Source organism: Indicator indicator, chromosome 13 (assembly GCF_027791375.1).
Source record: "Indicator indicator isolate 239-I01 chromosome 13, UM_Iind_1.1, whole genome shotgun sequence".
Lineage (NCBI taxonomy): Eukaryota > Metazoa > Chordata > Aves > Piciformes > Indicatoridae > Indicator > Indicator indicator.
The window spans coordinates 13144163-13161854 of record NC_072022.1 but is presented as its reverse complement, the minus strand read 5'-3'; the positions used below and the strand labels follow the sequence as shown (position 1 = coordinate 13161854).

Here is a 17692-nt window from a genome sequence, read left to right as displayed (position 1 = left end):
AAGAGGACAAAACTCCACTGAAATAATTAGCAAGATTTACTGTAGCTCTATGACTGCAGAAGAGATCTGAGAAGATTTAAACGTGCCATTGGTAGCTGCTTACTTCCTGGGTTGCTTGGGAAGCTTCTGGTGCAGAACACAACAAATATCAAAGAGTCCAATTACCATGATGAAAGTGCTCAGTCAACACGCTGTGACCCATCACTCGCGTCTGGCAGGGAAGCTTTTTATCCAGATTGTGGTTTGTGGCTCGCACAGATACCTCCTGCTATCTCAAATGCCTGTCCTTTTAAAATGTATTGCACAATAGAGACCTGCAAGCTATATGACAGCACAGATTCCAATCTTTTTAGTCCTTTTAATGAAAATTAATCATACTTTTTTAAATGGAAAACCCCCAAACCTAAACTATGCTGTCTGACACAGGTCTGTGTATTGCTTCCAATTCCTTTAAATGTGCTTTTCATGTCTGCAAGGACTATCCCTTTTCTCCCTCTACTTATATACCCCAATCTATTCCCTAGATGTCCAAACATGACCACTGCTGATCAGGCTATTTCCTCCTGACCACTGTCTGCCAACACCTGCCTTCTGCATGCTCAGCAATAAGCCTCTAAAAAACCCGAATGGAGGGTGTGCAAGCGTAACTGGTGACAGCTTATTTATATATTCTTCTGGTGTTAAGCTATCTCTATCTTCAAAGCAGAGTCACCTTCCACAGAGAATCCTGCACTGCAAACATGGAGTGTGCAACGCAGCAAAATTCTCAGCCCTGATACCCAGAAGGAGCAGCCTGTTAAAAAAAGCCTTTCCAGCTTCACACCTGAGTCTCGAGGTGGTTTTTCACCTTATCCATACAGAGTCCACTTCAGCAATCTCAGCAACCTCTGTACCAGAACCTTGACGTGTTGTGTTTAAAGGGAGGCTTTACAGGTCCTAAGAAAGGCTATAGGAGTGTGTCTACTCATTTAGGAATGACAATCAGAGACACAACAGAAAGAGTTGTGAGGACAAACCAGTTTGTTTCAGTAGCCTTATTTTGGTGGTGCTCATCTCTGCCTGTTGCAGAAAGAAGACAAAGATTCCACCACAAGGATGCCTGGTTGTGCCCCTCAGTGCAGGGTGAGGCATGTGCCCCCTTCCTATCCTTATGCCCCACAAGAGCTGTGGCTATCGTGATCACTGCCCTCTGGCAGTGCAGTCACTTAATGGTCTTACACAGATCCCAGCTTTAGTAAGTCTTGCCACACTGCTTACCCCTGGTCCAATGAAGGCATTTATTCCCACAGCTATATTTCTGCTATTAATCTTCACTCAGCAGTTGGGTTTGGTAAGATGATATCTCAAGGTGACTCATATTCCAACCTTGGTTCACCCAGGCACACTCCTGAGGCAGCTCTTATCTGGGCACTGTGTGTAGGTTTACAGCAAGCATTTCACGTTTCATGCTGGTTATTTCCTCTCTGCCCTTTGAAGATGCATAAGGCATGTGCCTGTTGATTCTCTACCACAAACATCTCCAGTAAGAGTATCCCAAACTGCTGCTGTAGACATTTCCAGCTCCTCCAGGAGCATGACTGATCTCAGCATCACTGACCAAAGAGCTCCTAGCTTGAAGGCTGCACAGGCAGATCCACCAGCACTCAGAATGAGTCAAGGAAATAGCTCCAAAGAGCTTAGAGAGGACTCTGGTGTGCAGCTACCATAAGGAGAGAGCCCTACAGACTCACTCTCTGAGCTCGGTAACTACAGTCTTAAACAAGAGCTACTTAGATCTTGTAAACCCATTTCCATTAGCTCTGCTGACCAATGTTTTCTTTCCCTGTTTGACATGCAGCAGACAAGGGTTGTTCTATTTTCTTTGGCCCATAGGGAGAAGATTTTATATTTGTAACTAGTGTATTTAATTTTCTGGGTTTCTGTCAGAATGATAGAATCATAGAACTGTTAACTTCTATGATTCTATGAATGATATAGTCTGTGAATGTCTATGAATGATACAAAATGAAAACGTCTGTCACAGCTTTATTCCCCTGTGCAAACCTGAAAATCATTGGACCATGTCTTAACCCAGTTACATCAACTTATTCAGTGTCAAAACTTGGCTCATTTTTACAGAAAAAGCTCTTCAGTGAGTCAGCTTCCCAGTAAATGTTCAAGGGATGTTAATCCACAGGCAGATCCTACTCCAGTATGATACATGGCTGGTGTTTCCCTTGGCTAGGAATAAAACAGAACTGCTTCAGACACACCATGCTTCAGCTGTATAAAATGTCTGGATTAGCATTTCTTGTTTGGTTTTCAGAAATAAAAGGAAATGACAATAGGCTCCAAATCTCTTTCTCATTCATAGCCCAAGCTGGCCTGCATAATTAAAGGTAATTGCTAGCTTCTTCATAGCTTGGCATTTTCCACTGCACCTTCTAGAGAACAGAAAAATACAGGCAGAAGAACTATTCAATTGTGAATGTTCGTTCAGCATTCTCAGTAGGCATTTTTCTCTTATATTTAAGTGAAAACAGTAAGTAATGTAGGCAGGAAGCATAGAGAGCAATTGCTTACAGGTGACCAAAACTAAGAAAGGTCAAATGTTTATTTCCTATGTTGTTCCTATGTGTGCAGTACCCAGAATCTTTTAATTATATTTCATGGTTCTTTGAACTTGTACAAGGACATAAAGTATATTTATAGCTCACTTAAACTCTTGGTAATGAAAAAGCCATCCTACGCAGGACCTCTGCTAATCAAGTGAAGACTTTCTGAGCATTAACTTTAAAAACACAAAGAAGCACTTGTTCATTCTCCAGCAGAAATGCTTTAAAAGCAACAACAAAGAAAAGCTATATATATATGTGTGTGTGTGTGTGTATATATATTCCCCCCCCTGCACCACCCTGAGGTAACAGTTTGAGCCTGTATCAATTCAGCTGTGATGTCTGAAGTACAAAAATACAATTTCACTGGCAATGCACATTTCTTATAACTGTTATTATAATGCTGAAAGCTCTCAACCACACTGTGACACATACAAGAGAAACATACAATAAAAATATTGCCCCTCCCTAAAGCTTTTCCTGAATGTGTTGTTTTCTTTCTCTTAGACTACAACAAAAAACAAGTTATAAAATAAAGAGGTCTTTAAAGATTTCACTTAACTAACCATACTTGATGCAAATTTCTGTATGAGCACACTGAAAAGCTCCTGGACTCCTCTCCTCCTGCAGTTATACACCTCACAGCAAATCTCCCTTACATGTCTTACACAAATCTTCCATGTTGGGGATCTGCTCTAGAAAGAATTTCTAAGGCTGAGAGTAAGAAAAAGAGTTGATGCTTTACAAGCTCAGATAGCTACCTCTGTTTTTCCCTTTTCCCCTATAAGTTGTTGGGCTGGGCCAGGCTGACACAGGTAGTGATCCCAGAAAGGCAGCAGGCTGGCCCTCTGCTTGGGACTGCAGCTCCCTCTGCACCTCCCAGGCCAGCTGCACACATCCATCCACCTTGGAAAGTGGGAAAGGGGGATGCTGGAGCAACTGCCTCCCAACCTGGCTGCTGCCAATCTGATGATACAACCAGGATCTCAAGGGTGAAAGTGAGGCCTTATATTAGATTTGTAAAGGCTGAAGTTCAGTATGTCTTATAATTGCAAAGACAAACATCCCCATACCCAGGGTAAGGAAAAAATCCAAGTTGTTAGCAAAACCTTTATTCGTCTCCCTGATGCATGTGAATTATGATACAATCTTTAATTAGCTTATGAGGAAATTAATAATTGTGTACTCAGGGCAGGATTTCACTACTGTACAGTAAATAATGCACCGTACAACCCAACAAATGATGATGATTCAGCACGCATCATCTATCATATGGCCTGCAAGAGACAAGGGGGCTGGGAGGAAAAAAATAGTCTAGGACCACATCATTAAGGAGTGAATAACAATATTTATTTGTGCCAAGGAGGGAGGCACAAATTAAGACTGCACAAGAAATTGCAGTTCTAGTCTTCTGCCTGCTTGCTTTTTCATGATGCACTATGCAAACAGAAAAATATTTAGTGTTATCTCTTTCACGCAGCAGACATGCCTAAACATAAATTGAATGGATGGTAACAGGCCAGGTACTACCAGGAAGTTAAATGCAGTACTAGACTGGGCTTCATCACAACCTACAGGGAGCTCAACATGTTAGAAGAGTTGAGGGCAAACTTTATCTGACTTAGCTCAACCATCTCTTTTCCAACCTGACTAAACAGTGCTGTAACAGACACAAAAAGCAGAGGATGCCAAATCTTGGAGAAACAGAAACAATTATATTCCTTTCAAAGAGCTCCTCAAGCTGGACAAAATTCAAGTTTGAAACAGCTACGATTTTTCTGAGCTGCAGCAAACCCATGTCTGACATTTCAAATACTGGCAGTTTTCACCTTGGGTACAGCCAACAGCATATCCTTCCTATTCTCTTGAAATGTGAAGGAGGAGGATCAGCTGATGCTCCCAGGCTCTTGATGCTAGCCAAAGTGGTAATCACTGAAAAAGGAGGAATGCTACCTCTCTACCACAATTAATTTGGAGCCAAAATCAGAAAGCAAAGATACAGGCAAGACCTTGACTTACCTGTGACCAAGACAAAGAGGATGCTCTACTTCTGCCCTCAGATGTCACAAATAAAGCACAAGGCAAAGAAATTGTGGCTACAGATTACTCTTGGAAATTTCCACCTAATCCGTTGCTTTTCCTAATGACTGGGAGGGCAAGAATGGAGCCACAGGCATGGATGGGCATGTGAGAAGAGAGCTGAAATCCTGCACTCAGAAAGTAAATTCCAGCCACTTCCTCCTTGGCAAGTTTACTACGTGCTGCCACACAATACTTTTATTGGCATTCATTAGTCCTTGAGGACCAATTTATTCATTTTTAGCAGCATTAAAAACAGAGGTTGCGTTTTACAAGAGAACGGCTGTACTGCTGGGGCTGTAGGAAGCCGCTCAATTATCTCCAGTGTGTTAAAAGCTGAAGCCAGACTTGATACTGATCTTAAAATGTTACCAAAAAAATATATCCCTGAGCCTTGATTAACCCACAGTCTGATCCCCAGCTTGCAGCTGTCTCTGGCTTTTGGGGAGGGAGGTTGTGGGTGTTGGGTTGGTTTGTTTGTTTTTATCTTTGCCATGCAGCTTGGGAACCTGCTGAGCAGAGGCAGTCACCACTGGGGTGCTCAGCAGTGCGCTACTGGAAATGAAACGCAAAAGACGGAAGCCCCCAGTGCTCACAGTGAAGCAGCTGCTCTTTGTGTATCTGATTTCTCCTTCATTTAGAGTTCCACTTCTGTTTAAGAACAGCTGGAGACCACAATTTAGCATTCACGTTTAACCAGATATTTGTGGCACTCCCAAGTCAAATTAACAAGCTTGTAACCTCATGACATGTAAATAAACTGTAAATATTCGTTTCTAGTAACACCTATAAAGAATACAGCAATGCCTGAAATTGGGGCTTGCCTCATTTCAGCTGAAATGCACACACCTGTCTACATATGCATATACATCTATATAGGTTTTTCTTACATATTTGACCCTCTCACTTAACCAGCATCCTCAAACCACTGAGTTTCAGTGAATTCATACTCTTGAGTTTACTGCTTTGAAAAATATCACAGCCCTCATTCTTCATGTAAAAATGAGAATCCAAGCATTTTGCATGTCTCTCTTTATGGTAATTTCTGCTATTTTGTTTAATTTTTTTTCCAAAATATCATTTGGCAGCTCTTGCTGGTTAAGCCATGGAAAGTGATAATGGTTCTTGTTTGAAGTAGCAGGTACAGAGGTCAACATGGAAATGCATGTATCCCTCTTGGAGATGTAGCTGTGACAAATGGAAACAGGAATTCCAGCACTACATGCCAAAATAAAGCTAGGTAATTGACAAAAAAGGTGCTTCAGAAAGGGAAAAAAAAAAAAGAATCCTTATTTCTTTTCTCTACTAATGAGCATGGTCTCACTGTTTGGCTAGGGGCTCTTGCAGGGGCTGCATTTGTGATGGCCTTCAGGTGTGTGCTGATGCTACCCCCTTAGCAGAAATCACGGCTGAGCAATGTCCTGATAGGACAGCAGCAGACTAGGAGTATTACTTAAAAGAAATCTTTGAAGGCCCTCCATGACACTATCACTTTTACATCTCCTTTCCTAAGGATGGCAATCTAGCTGAAGTAAAATTCGTAGTGTATCTGACCCCTGGCTTCACCAACTCAAAGCACCACATGCTGGACTCGACATTTTGCAAAATCAGATCCTATGGAATCTGTGCTTTCTGATTTCTATTTCTCTTTACAGTGAAACAAACCCAGCTCATTGGTGCCCTGGCCAAAATGGAGGCTTAATGACTTAACACTACCCAGTTTCTTCCAAAATAGCTATGAACTACTGGGTAAAACGACAGTTTTCTCTTTCCCTTTAACCTGGCTAATGCCAGAAAATACAAGACATAGAATCAAAATACCTGACATAGCCTGGAAGGGAAGTGAGGCACTGGAAAAAGCTCTGCACCTATTAAACCACGTTAACTGTGCTTTTAAATGCACAGCTGTGTTGGTCTGAATAGAAGAAATTAAATGAGAATAGGAAAAGGGAGGGAAAACTGAAGCATCCTTGAACAGCCATAGAAAACACAAAGGTCAGCCTCAGCCTCTTTCTACCAGAGATCATCTTTGACTCTCTGCAGACTCTCAATTCTCAGCCCAGTTTTCATATGTACAGAGCACCAGTGATACCTCTGGTACTCGTGCTACACTCTAAAATTCAGTCAAACTCCCCTCATCACACAGGTTCTCGGATTCCAAAAAACTCTTGCCCCAAATTCTACAAGCTGTTTGCAGATTGGTTTCATGAGTTTTATTCTTACTTCCACTTTGGAAGGAGCTTTACACACAAAAGAACCCCCCACCTGTACCAGTAAGCCTTCCTCTTAGGTTGGGGGTGCTGAGAATGAATGTATGGGAAAGTCTTGGCTGATAAACCCTAGTAGGACATGGAATGACATTATGTCTTCTGCTCTCTTACCAGAAGAGGATCAGTGCCTTTTATGAACTAGAATGACTTCAGGTACTCTTGCACCTTGCCAAAAGCCAAGGCACTCGAGTTCTACTCCCACCTTTAGCACAAACCCATCACATGACCTTCCATTCATCTCTTCCCTCATGCTCCACTCAAATACAGGTTTTGGTTTTGTTTGCTTTGTTTTTTGTTTTTGAACAAAGTCCTTGGACTACAGGATGAGTCTCAGCTAGGCAGGATGCCCTGTAGTGCATTACAACAGCAAGAAGCTTCTTGGCTCTATGGATGTGCTACTTCAAGTAAAAAACCAGAATCAACAGTTTGCTGCGAGTATTTCTGATTAAAGAGAACAAAGTACTTCTGTTGTCTCAAATGAGAACAGATAATTTGGAAGTACTCAAAATAACACAATCTCCTATGTCAGGACATGCCATGTATATTCGTAGACTATTTTCAAGCTTATTGTATATGCTGATCTGTAATCAGGGACAGCATCTTGCTGCTGATGTTCCCATATTACCACAGCACCTGGCTAGGAACAGAACTGTGATTCTTGGCAAATGCCAAGCTAGGGGGGAATTATCAACTCAAGAGTTGATTCAGAGCACCCACATTTATTTGCAGTAAGACTATCCCAGGATTCTCCTAGTATTGTACTCTTCTGAGAAACATTGAGCGTAAGAGAGTTCAGGGTGAAAACTGCTTAATGTGGAAACCAGTAGCCCAGCTGGAAGACAGCTGAGTATAAACTAGTTCAAGACACAGACTCTTCTGCAGACCCATGCAGAAAAACCTCAGCTGTTCATCTCCCATGTCACTGCTCTGACCTCCATCTGGCCATTTGGATGTAAAATGCATTAGTCACTGAAGACAACATCCAATACTTGTACTTGAAGTTTGGCTGCTTGGCTGCTTGGCTGCTTACTTTGTGAAATCAAAGAGATTCACGCATTGATTCCTGAATGTTAGAATAAACTCTGTCAACACTTTCTTCTAAAATGACTATCTGGACATCACTAATTTCTTGCAAAATATGTCTGTGTCATCCAGTATCTCAGAAGAGCAGGTGCTTTCCTTTATGTCCCCTAGCAGATGCACATTTCACTGTTCTCTGAGCACTTGGAGGCAGCTTTTTTTGAGTGTGTGACAAAACATGGTGACAGCTGCTGAAACTGAGATGCCTGATCTACCTTTTCCACCTAATCTGACTTCTGTAGGGATGAAGCAGCTCATCTCTCGGGGTGCACAAGCCCTTGCAGAAGGCATCCCAGTGCAGTTTTCTCATTCCAACCGCTGCCACTGCCTTCTTTTGTTCTCTTTTCTATAGAAAGAATACTGTGCCTATGCCATCTGTTAAGCAAAGTGCTGTACGTACATTGCAATAGACCCTGCAGCACACAATGGAGACTTGCAGGTTAAATGTGAGGAGAAGTGGATGTGAGGGAAGAGAAAACTCCAGGTGCTAGAGCTGTTACAGGTGAGCCTAAGCATTTGCTCCCCCGAGGCCGCTACCTGTCAGGATCAATCTTGTCAAGCTCAGGAATGCAGCTCGGTAGACACCGCACCCCATTCCAGGAAACCATAAATACCAAATGAGATGCTCAGCACCACACATGAAAGCATCTTCTTTCTGCAGAGCATGACTGTGAGGGAGTAACAGCTGGACTAGCATCAGTCCTACCTTCTGCTGGGGTTTTCTTAAGGTGGTTCCTTTGGAGAAATAACAAAGGAGGTGAGTGTGAATGCCTGCTGCCCTTCTTCCAAGGGGGCCTCCAAGAGAATCCCCTTTTTCATTTCTCTGTCCTGGATCCATCTGAGACCCTGGAGTTTTTTTTTTATTTCCAGGTTAAAGGATGTCCTATTTCTTTCTCTCTCATTCCAAAACCAACCCTAAGGAAAGAACTCCAGAGGAGCCAAAGGAATCATCTCTGACAACCCCTCTTCTTAAGTGCTTTTGATAATACATCCCAGAGGCAAAGCTGGGGACAGCTGGTCTTCTTTTAAACAATGCTGCACAAGCACCATACAGGAGGGGGCACAAAGCAATTAATAGTGCTTTGAGTAGCACAGTTTTGCTGAACAGGGGACCCTGGCCTGCTAGAGTGTGGTAGTTTTAGGTGGTTTCACCCACCACACAGAGAAATGTAGTGCAGGTGGTGAGCAGTTATTGAGCAAAAGCAGTTGACTCCCAGGTGTCTTTTCTCCTGTGTCTTTGTCACCTCACTAGGAAAAAAAAGATCATTAAGCTTCCCTGCTTATCTTAAATGACTTCCTCCCCTTAATTCCACCTTCTTCCTCAGTTTCTGTGATGTTTTGTTTGGGGGCTGAAGTTTTTTAGGTCTGCTTATACTTTCTGGTTTGGAAAAGCTGGCTGTGCACAGGCACTGCTTGATATCAGATGCTCAGTTATGAGACCAGCAGAATGCCAACATGACACTCGTGTTTGGAAAGGCGAACACCAGGTGAGCTGTGGAAGACCCTCGATGTCCCCATGATGTACCTGGAGGGACAACTGAGCCTGCTGCCTCATGGGGTGCTGGGACCCCGTCTGCCTAAGGATGCCCCAGAGGTCAGCGCTCTGTCACAGAGCTGAGCACATGGCCAAGGCCACCAACTGAGGCCACACACCACAGTGTGGGGAGTTATGCCCCCCCCCCCAAAAAAAAACAAAAAACCATTCCTGCCTAATTAGGGACTTCTGGATCAAAAGCAGTATGTTTAAAGTCCAAACTCAAACGCTTGGCCTTAGGGAACAGTCACTGCTGATGCCAGGGTAGGCAGGAGGCAGCCAGCTCAGCAAGCACAGGCTGGGACTGCTAGAGGGACACTGGTAACTCCAGAAATACTCCCTTCCACAACCTTTGAAACAAAGGAATTTATTTTAAAACATAGCACCATTTCCATATTTTGAGCCATAACCAGCCCCCAGATTTCTTTCCTGTTTCTACATAAACCCAGTACCTTTCACACAGCACCTTGCCAAACCCAAACCACGTGATGCCTCCAAGAAACACCCACAGATGAGAATGGTGGCAGCAGGATGCTGGAGTGTGGAGTGGTCGTGTTGGGACAATGTGTCTGGGGCACACTGGCACTGCATTCTCCATGGCACAGATAATCATTGCTTCAGTCTTGTGTCAATCGTTTTCCATATAGAGAAGTTCCACATTTCTCAGAACACATCTTTTGATGTGTGGGTCACCAAACTTGAGTACTTTAAATTTTCAGACTGTCTGGGTTTTGCAGTCCAATTTTTAAGTCAGCAGGGTAGGGCAGAGATCTGACTGCTGGGCTGACTCCAGCCTCCTGAGCAGCTTCCCTAAACATCCATAGGACATCTAAATAAACGTATGTATATATGTCTCTCTCCCCAAATAGTCCTTTAGGAGCTGAAACCCCAAATACTGTGGGTTAATGAAGTCAGTTCCCCTGACAAAGGCACATTTGGCTGAATTTAAACAAGAGGCCTTTAGAAAGCTCTAAATCTTTAGCCATCAGTGTGTAACAGCTTCAAAGACATTCCCTACCTTGCAGCATTTAAAACAATGATTCATCTTTGTAAGAAATATGTGGCTGCCTAAAACCAACTCTCAAATACTGTTAATTATCTGCATGGTCTGTGTTTCAGCATATGCAGTTTCCAGCTACCAGCATTGGACACTATGAAAGCTTTCACATCAGATGAGCTTTCCAATGAGCAGCCACCTATAAAATACATAATTTTTAGTCAATATTTGATGGCCACAGCTTAAAGATTCCAGAGTTTGAGAGCTACAAATTGTTTTCAGACTGTGCAGTATGAAAGAAAAGCCAAGATTTTTGATTTGGCTTGTTGATATTTCCTGAAAACATGAAATAATTCTAAAAGGACAGCTAAATTCTGGCGCACAGCTAAAGGTCAGCAGTCACACAGGGAGCGCTTGCTAAGTGTACCAAAATGATTGGGAAGGAAAGATTGGCACAACATTGCAGTAGTATTAAAAAGTGATTTAAGTGGGGGAAAAAGAAAAGAGAGACAGACAAGGATTAGACTCTCAACAAGTAAGCTTTCATTGAGACTAGAAAAACAGCCTTGTTCCTTGCAGCTTGCAGGCACCCACTGTTGCTCAAAGCATCTCTTGCTCCTCTTTCTGCCCACTCCACCAGCTGTGCAGCCCTAGCCTGTGCTGCCGCCCCGGGTTGCTCTGGTTCTGAAAGTCCCTGCTCTGACCAGGCACCCTGGCATTGCAAATCATGGTCTTTCCTGCATGGTCCAGGGATTTTTCCAGGCTCACCTCTGTAACAGCTTATAGAGGCACAGGTTTCATTGGGAAGGACAGCAGTTTGGAAGTGCCATGGCTTTTACAACACTGACATTAGCTGAGTGATATGCACTTTACGTTTCCCAAGGAACCTCCCCCAGACCTGAAGAATGTTTCTAACTTGCTCTCTGCACAATTTAAGTACCAAAGCACTTTACTGGCTAACTCCTGCTCTGCAGCCGACAGAGGGGGCAACAGGCAGCTCACAGCAGGTTCCTGAAATCATCTGCTTGAGCAAAGTTCTTTGCCAAAGTGTTTCATTTTATAAGAGACACTAAGAACTTCCCATCCACTGAGATGGTACCTGTCTGAAAAGAAGCACATTCTGCAACTGAAGTCTCTGAGGCCCGTATAGTGTTGTTTGTTGTCTTGTTTTTATTTTTATTACTGACATTTTTCTTTTAAAGTAGGGAGGATGTACAATTTTTCAGGCAAATAAACTCTACCTAAACCCAACTTGGCAGCCTTCAGCAGGTCCCTGCCCCAGTTTGCACCTAGGAAAATACACACCCATCCCTGCCTGATGAAGAACCCTGGGACATCACAATTAAAGAATTTGTGTGTATAATCTTGCTAATGAAACACTCCTACTCTGACCTCAATGTCCTCCACTGACATATCCATAGCACATGCTTCCATCATTCATCACAGTTTCTTGTGGGTTTTCCCTCCCCTTCCCCCCCCCCTTTTTTTCCCTTTTCTTTCTTTTTTTTTTTTTTAATTAAAATCAGTCAGTTGTAGCAAAAAACACCATCTTTTCAGCTAAAAGGCTAACAGCAACCCAGTGACCACACATGTAGCTCAAATCTGATGCCCCCAAATCCTGCTAACTACTGCAAACGAAAGGAAAACAACAAATGCACTAGTAAGCAGCTAAGCAGTACTGTGGGTGGTTCAGCTTTAAATATAGCCCTGGCAGATCCTGGAGGAAGGGCAGCTCAGAAGGCATGTGTGAGAGCGAGCACTTAAACCATAGGATCCCATTCCACATGCATCACTTTTGAATATACAGCTATACCTATTGCATGTCATCTGTGCTTCATACGTATCTTGTCTCTCAAAAATACGTTGTATGAGAGACAGCACACTCTGTTTGCCCCCAAAGCAGCCAATCAAGGCTGAAACAACAGATTTCTTGCAAGAGGGCACAGCCATAGCTGAGAGCAGAGGCACTCTGACAATTCAGAGTTTTGCAGATCACAGCCTGAAAGGATGAAGTATTCTCCAAAGCAAAACGTTGAACACTAACATGAAGAATATTACTTCTGAGGCAGACTGCTGTAGCCTTGCTATTTTCTAGCTTGAGCTTCAGGGCAATTCACGAGTAGAGACGATTGCCACGATCGGCAGTGAGATTACAGAAGCGGGATTTGCTGTTATGAATCTGAGAGAGACAGCTCCAGGTTTAAAATTAATGTGCCACACCTGCTAGCAGAGAATATATGAATAATCTGATCTCCAGGCTGCAAATACTACAAGCAAGGGTTGGACAAACACATCCAGTGGAGCCTTCCTCACTGAGTCCTCCTAAAGCCAAATGAAATTGCTAACATGAAGACAAGCTGTGCATCAATACCTCTGCAACCCCCACACCTGCACTTTCAGCTGCTGCTAAGGCAATCCAGAAAAACCAGGCACCTAGTGCCAGAAAGACTAGCACTCATCAATGTAATATTAAAAACTCTTTTACTGACTCCTCTAAACAGCACTACCTGCGAAAAGTTTTGTTAACAGTCTAGTTAACATTAACTAGAAGATAGGGTGGTTTCTATGGCATTGTTTCAGGACCGGAGGTGATTTCACTGCCTCATCATCAGGACTCCCTCAATTTAAAATCATATATGCAGTAGCTGAAGAAAAAAAATACTGCTGATAGGTGAAGTCATGCCTGAAACGCAGACACAATATGATGATTTTCTTCCTTTTTAAAATCATGTCTTGCATAAATTATAAACTCTGTATTGATTGCAAGGGTAGTTAAGCAAACTAAAAAGGTATAATGGGAGCAGGAGACATCTTATTGGCTTTGTGGGCTCAAGTGAGGTTATTCCCACTTCAAAACACCAATGACTTGTGCATTATGGTCTGTCAAAGTAATACCTGGCTTACTGAATACTAATGTTGACTAATGCTTAAAACAAACTCAGGCATGCACAGAAATAAAGTTCTGATTTTGTAAAATGCTGGGGAATAAAAAAAACACACAAAGGCAAACCATGACTGCTAAAACTCGCATCTCAGAACAAACATCCTCCTTTCATATGTTTGGATTTGCTTACTATTTTTGTTATTGCTGTTATTACTATTAACACGCCAAAACATCACACTCATACTAAGCCAGTTCTTCACTTGTCAATGTAATCCTCCAAGCTTCTACCAATTTTTGTACTCTCTTACATGACAGATGCAGAACTATGTTCTTTTGAGTGAGAGCAGATATATCAGTCAATGCCACAACAGGCAATGGAGGGAGAGGGCGCCAAGGCTGGCAGACGTTCTGCATTAACTCCTGCGAGGGGCTGGATGTTAGAGATCAGAGAGTGTGCTCAGCAGCAGCTATGTCAGGTTCCATTCAGACATGAGCCTGAGCAACCAACACTGGAAGGCTCTTTTGAAAATCCCTGTTACTACTTTTTAAGGAAGGTGAAAATCAATTAATGCTGAGCTTTTAAAGGAATGTGTTCGCTGTGGTCAACCTTGGCCACACACTGCAGAGACGCACTGCCTTTTCTTGCTATTTAGCGTAAAGGCACTTAATCTTGGTTACCAGCTCCCTGAAGGTCAGGCTTATTTCTTTAGATCTATTATTTACTGCTTGAAATTTCCAGTTCCACCTTTGTGGCTATTATAGCTTCTTTCCCCGACTCCTTTTCACGATAACTCCATGTGATGACTGTTGATAAAGTTAGGAGGACTGCGACTCTAAATGTCTGACCTTCTTCAAAATCTGATAATGGATACAGTTTCTGAATCATAGGTCGTTTCCATTTTGCCAATAAACCATTTATTTCCAGTGGCCTTCAGACCTTGAGGCTTACTCTGCACTGCAAAATGGATTCTTCAGGGAACAGTAAAAGTCAAGAGAGTCATCCTTAGCTTTGGCTTAGCATGTTAGTAGGAATACTGTACTTTGGAGAGCATATTTGTTCACACCATCTTATGCACCACAGTCTCCAAGACTTTCACTGTTGTACAATATTTTCTGATGTTTGCATGAAGCTGAAAGTTGTGTCTAATATGAGCCACTAACCTCTTTTTCATTCGTATCTTTATGGAAAGGAAAAGAAAAATCCAACCCTCTTTCAGCCCTCCCCACCTGCTAAGGGCTATCCAGTTACCTTTACCATATCGAGCTTCAATTTACAGCTCAAGGCACAGTGCCAGGTTTTACATCACTACTGCAAATATTATGCTGCTGTGGTAAGACCTGATTACACCATGCTTGTAAAAGCTCTGCCAGTGCCAAGGTACACAATTTGTTGGTATGAGTGCCTGCCAGCTTCCTTCAATGGCTTCACTTAAATGGAGTTCTCAAAGTGACTTGGTCTTGCAAAACCACTGCCAGAGATACAATTCCTACTGAAGGTCAACATTTCACGCAAACTATTGAGCAAGACGCAGAGGAAGTGTGTCAAACATGAATCCCTGTCTTGAACGGTGCTTGGAAAATCAACCAGTGACTGAATCCTGAGCAGTGGGGAACCAAGCAGGTTTTACTTACTGTCAAAGCTTCTGTGCTGTGCCGTTAGGATTGCCTGCACAGAGCGACCGGCCTCTTTCATCATGGCTTCAAATTCACTGCGGCTCTTGTTTGCAAAGTTCTCCTCCATCTCGCTGGTGCAGCAGGTGTAGCCTTGTGGGCAGATTCGCAGGTGCTCCCCTAAAATGAGAGGAAATGTAGTTGAACAGCCACCTCTGGAAAAGGAAGGCTTGAACCCCAGATAAGCTCAGCATAAAAATACTCCAGCTCCCTAGTAACCTGGATCTGTATCAGGCTTTATCCCCTAACTTTGAGTTAGACTGCATTAGTACGGTGCTTGGTGTGAATGCACTGCTGACTGTAAAGGAAGTGAAAGTGAAAGATAAAATTCATACATGGGGCAAGGAGAAGGGAAACACAAGTGTTTCCTGCTCAAAGTCTGACTTAGAATCCAGCTCTCTCTAGAATTCCAGAAGACATGGAAGTCTGATTAAACAACAGGTTTCAAACAACTGTTTGAAACTACTTGGTCAGGAAAAAAAACCCAAAACAACTGCAACATGTTCTTCCCACTCCCACACCAAACCTCCCCAAACTCTTTCCTGAAAAGGCATTTCCTTAACCAGAGAGGTGAGACTAGTGAGAAGTTTTCACAAGACAGAGATGCACTGAATGCCACTGGACTTTAGATGACTAAATAACCTCCAAACATGTTGAATTTTCCTCATTTACTACTTTTTCAATGAAAAACTTATCTTCCAGGAAGAGGCAAGACCTCCCAAAAAGGGGCTGCAATAACAATCACTGAATACACCCTTTGCTATAGGGAAGGATAAGAAAGGTAAGAAGATTTGGCCAAATTGAAAGATTCTTTAGCTTGGGAGCTCTTCCTGCCCTCTGCAATCTCTCTATTGTGCAAACATTTGCACGGGTAGAGTCAGCAACATTTTAAAATTAATTGCTTAAGTTCTTATGAATCCTTACAAACAAGGACACATCCACCTGCAAACACACCCTTACCCAGCAATAAGAATTCATTTGAATGAAATCAAATACCAGGGTTATTATTTTTTTTTGAAGAATAGCCCCCCAACTTGCTCCAAGCATGCACCAAGATAAACCAGTCACAAAGGAGCTACTGTACTTAACATAATTTGATTAGGATTGTCAATGATTTTGCTGGCACTTCTACAGGGCTGCTGTCTTAACATCATAGCTGAGCTGAAACATTTAAAATTGTGTTTTATCTTGTGCATCTCAACAGCTTCAAATCCTGAATCTACACAGTCCTCCAGAGTTTCCTATTGAAGTCCTCCAATATTTCAAGTGTAAAGCCTCTAGTAAATGGTTGCTTTAGGTAAAGGTTCTTTGAAACTGGACATATGTCCTACCCTTGTGAATGCCATGTCATTAGTAGTTTAAGAGAAATTTTGACATGTGTGCTCTGTAGTTGATGTATTTTAGGCAGAAGCCATTCAGAATGAGTTTGCATTTTGCTGGCCCTTAGGTCCCTGCTCATATGCAGCTCTGAAGCAACCTCTGCAGGGGCTGGGGTAAGCCTGCCCTTGGATAACAGGGTACTGTATGCTTCAGCACTGACAGAGCAGCCCTCCTGCCTATCTGATGGGAATTGCTGCTCTCCAGATTTCATAGGAGAATAACTCCCATCATCAGGCTTGCATTGAGCTCCTAGATAAGAGGAGTGTCAGGAAGGGTGGTATGTCCCTTGGGGTCCCATTTCTCAACAAATCTCCTTCCCAGTCCCCGTGGGTACTCAGGCACCACTGCACCACACTGTCAAAGCAACAGGAAAAGCAGCAGCTTGCTTCAATATAAAAACCTGAGTCAAATATAAACATTATGTGGCTCAATTCTTGCAATACCAGCTGCAATTTCAGTTACAATGCTTGCCTAAGCCTATCTGTCCTTCATAAACTAGACTGTTACAACTCATTCTCTGAGCTCATTTCTGTAAAGCTGCATTTGTACAGGAAAGTCATCATGAGGACTGCTGACATGTGACAGGCAGGCAGAAAAAGGGAACTATAATTTTTTGACAAGACACAGCTTTGTTTCCTGTCACAGCAAATTAAAAACTTTCTTGTCCAGCCTCTTCCATCTCATTTCTGCCACCACAGAATTTCTGATGAGAATCAAAGTTTTGTTGACAGTTGTTTTATTGCAGTACGTGTCCTTCCACACTGCCTTTGGTGCCCTCTGCAAAAAGGCCTTTTCAGTGCCCAGCCAGTCTGAAAGCCCTATAAACAAGGCAATGGATCCCAAAGGATCCCAGTGGTTCCCAAAGATTGTCATTGCTACCACCAAATCAGTTCTAGGAGCCCTTGCACTTGACAGCACTCAAAAGCATGAGCACGGATGCTGCTTCTCCATGCACTGTTACCCACCAGGGCTTGCAGGTTCAGCCTAAGCCACAAATAACCCATTAGATTCATGCAGCCATGGGATGTTTTGAGTTGGAAGGAACCTCTAAAGGTCATCTAGTCCAACTCCTCTGCAGTGAGCTGGGACATCTGCAACTAGAGCAGGTTTCTCAGAGCCCCATCCAACCTGACTTGGAACGTTTTTTCCTGGGCAGCCTGCGTCAGTGCATCACTGTTCTCACTGTAAAACAAACAAACAAAC

The 17692-nt window shown here is 42.9% G+C and overlaps 1 protein-coding gene across 1 annotated transcript in view; it reads right to left on the bottom strand.

The window, feature by feature from the left end:
* GPC1 (glypican 1) overlaps positions 1-17692 on the bottom strand; it is a 214450-nt gene that overhangs the window by 92141 nt on the left and 104617 nt on the right. The window contains exon 2 of the mRNA XM_054386073.1: positions 15071-15229. Coding sequence (XP_054242048.1) covers positions 15071-15229 — 159 coding nt within the window. The remainder of the gene's footprint in view (positions 1-15070; positions 15230-17692) is intronic.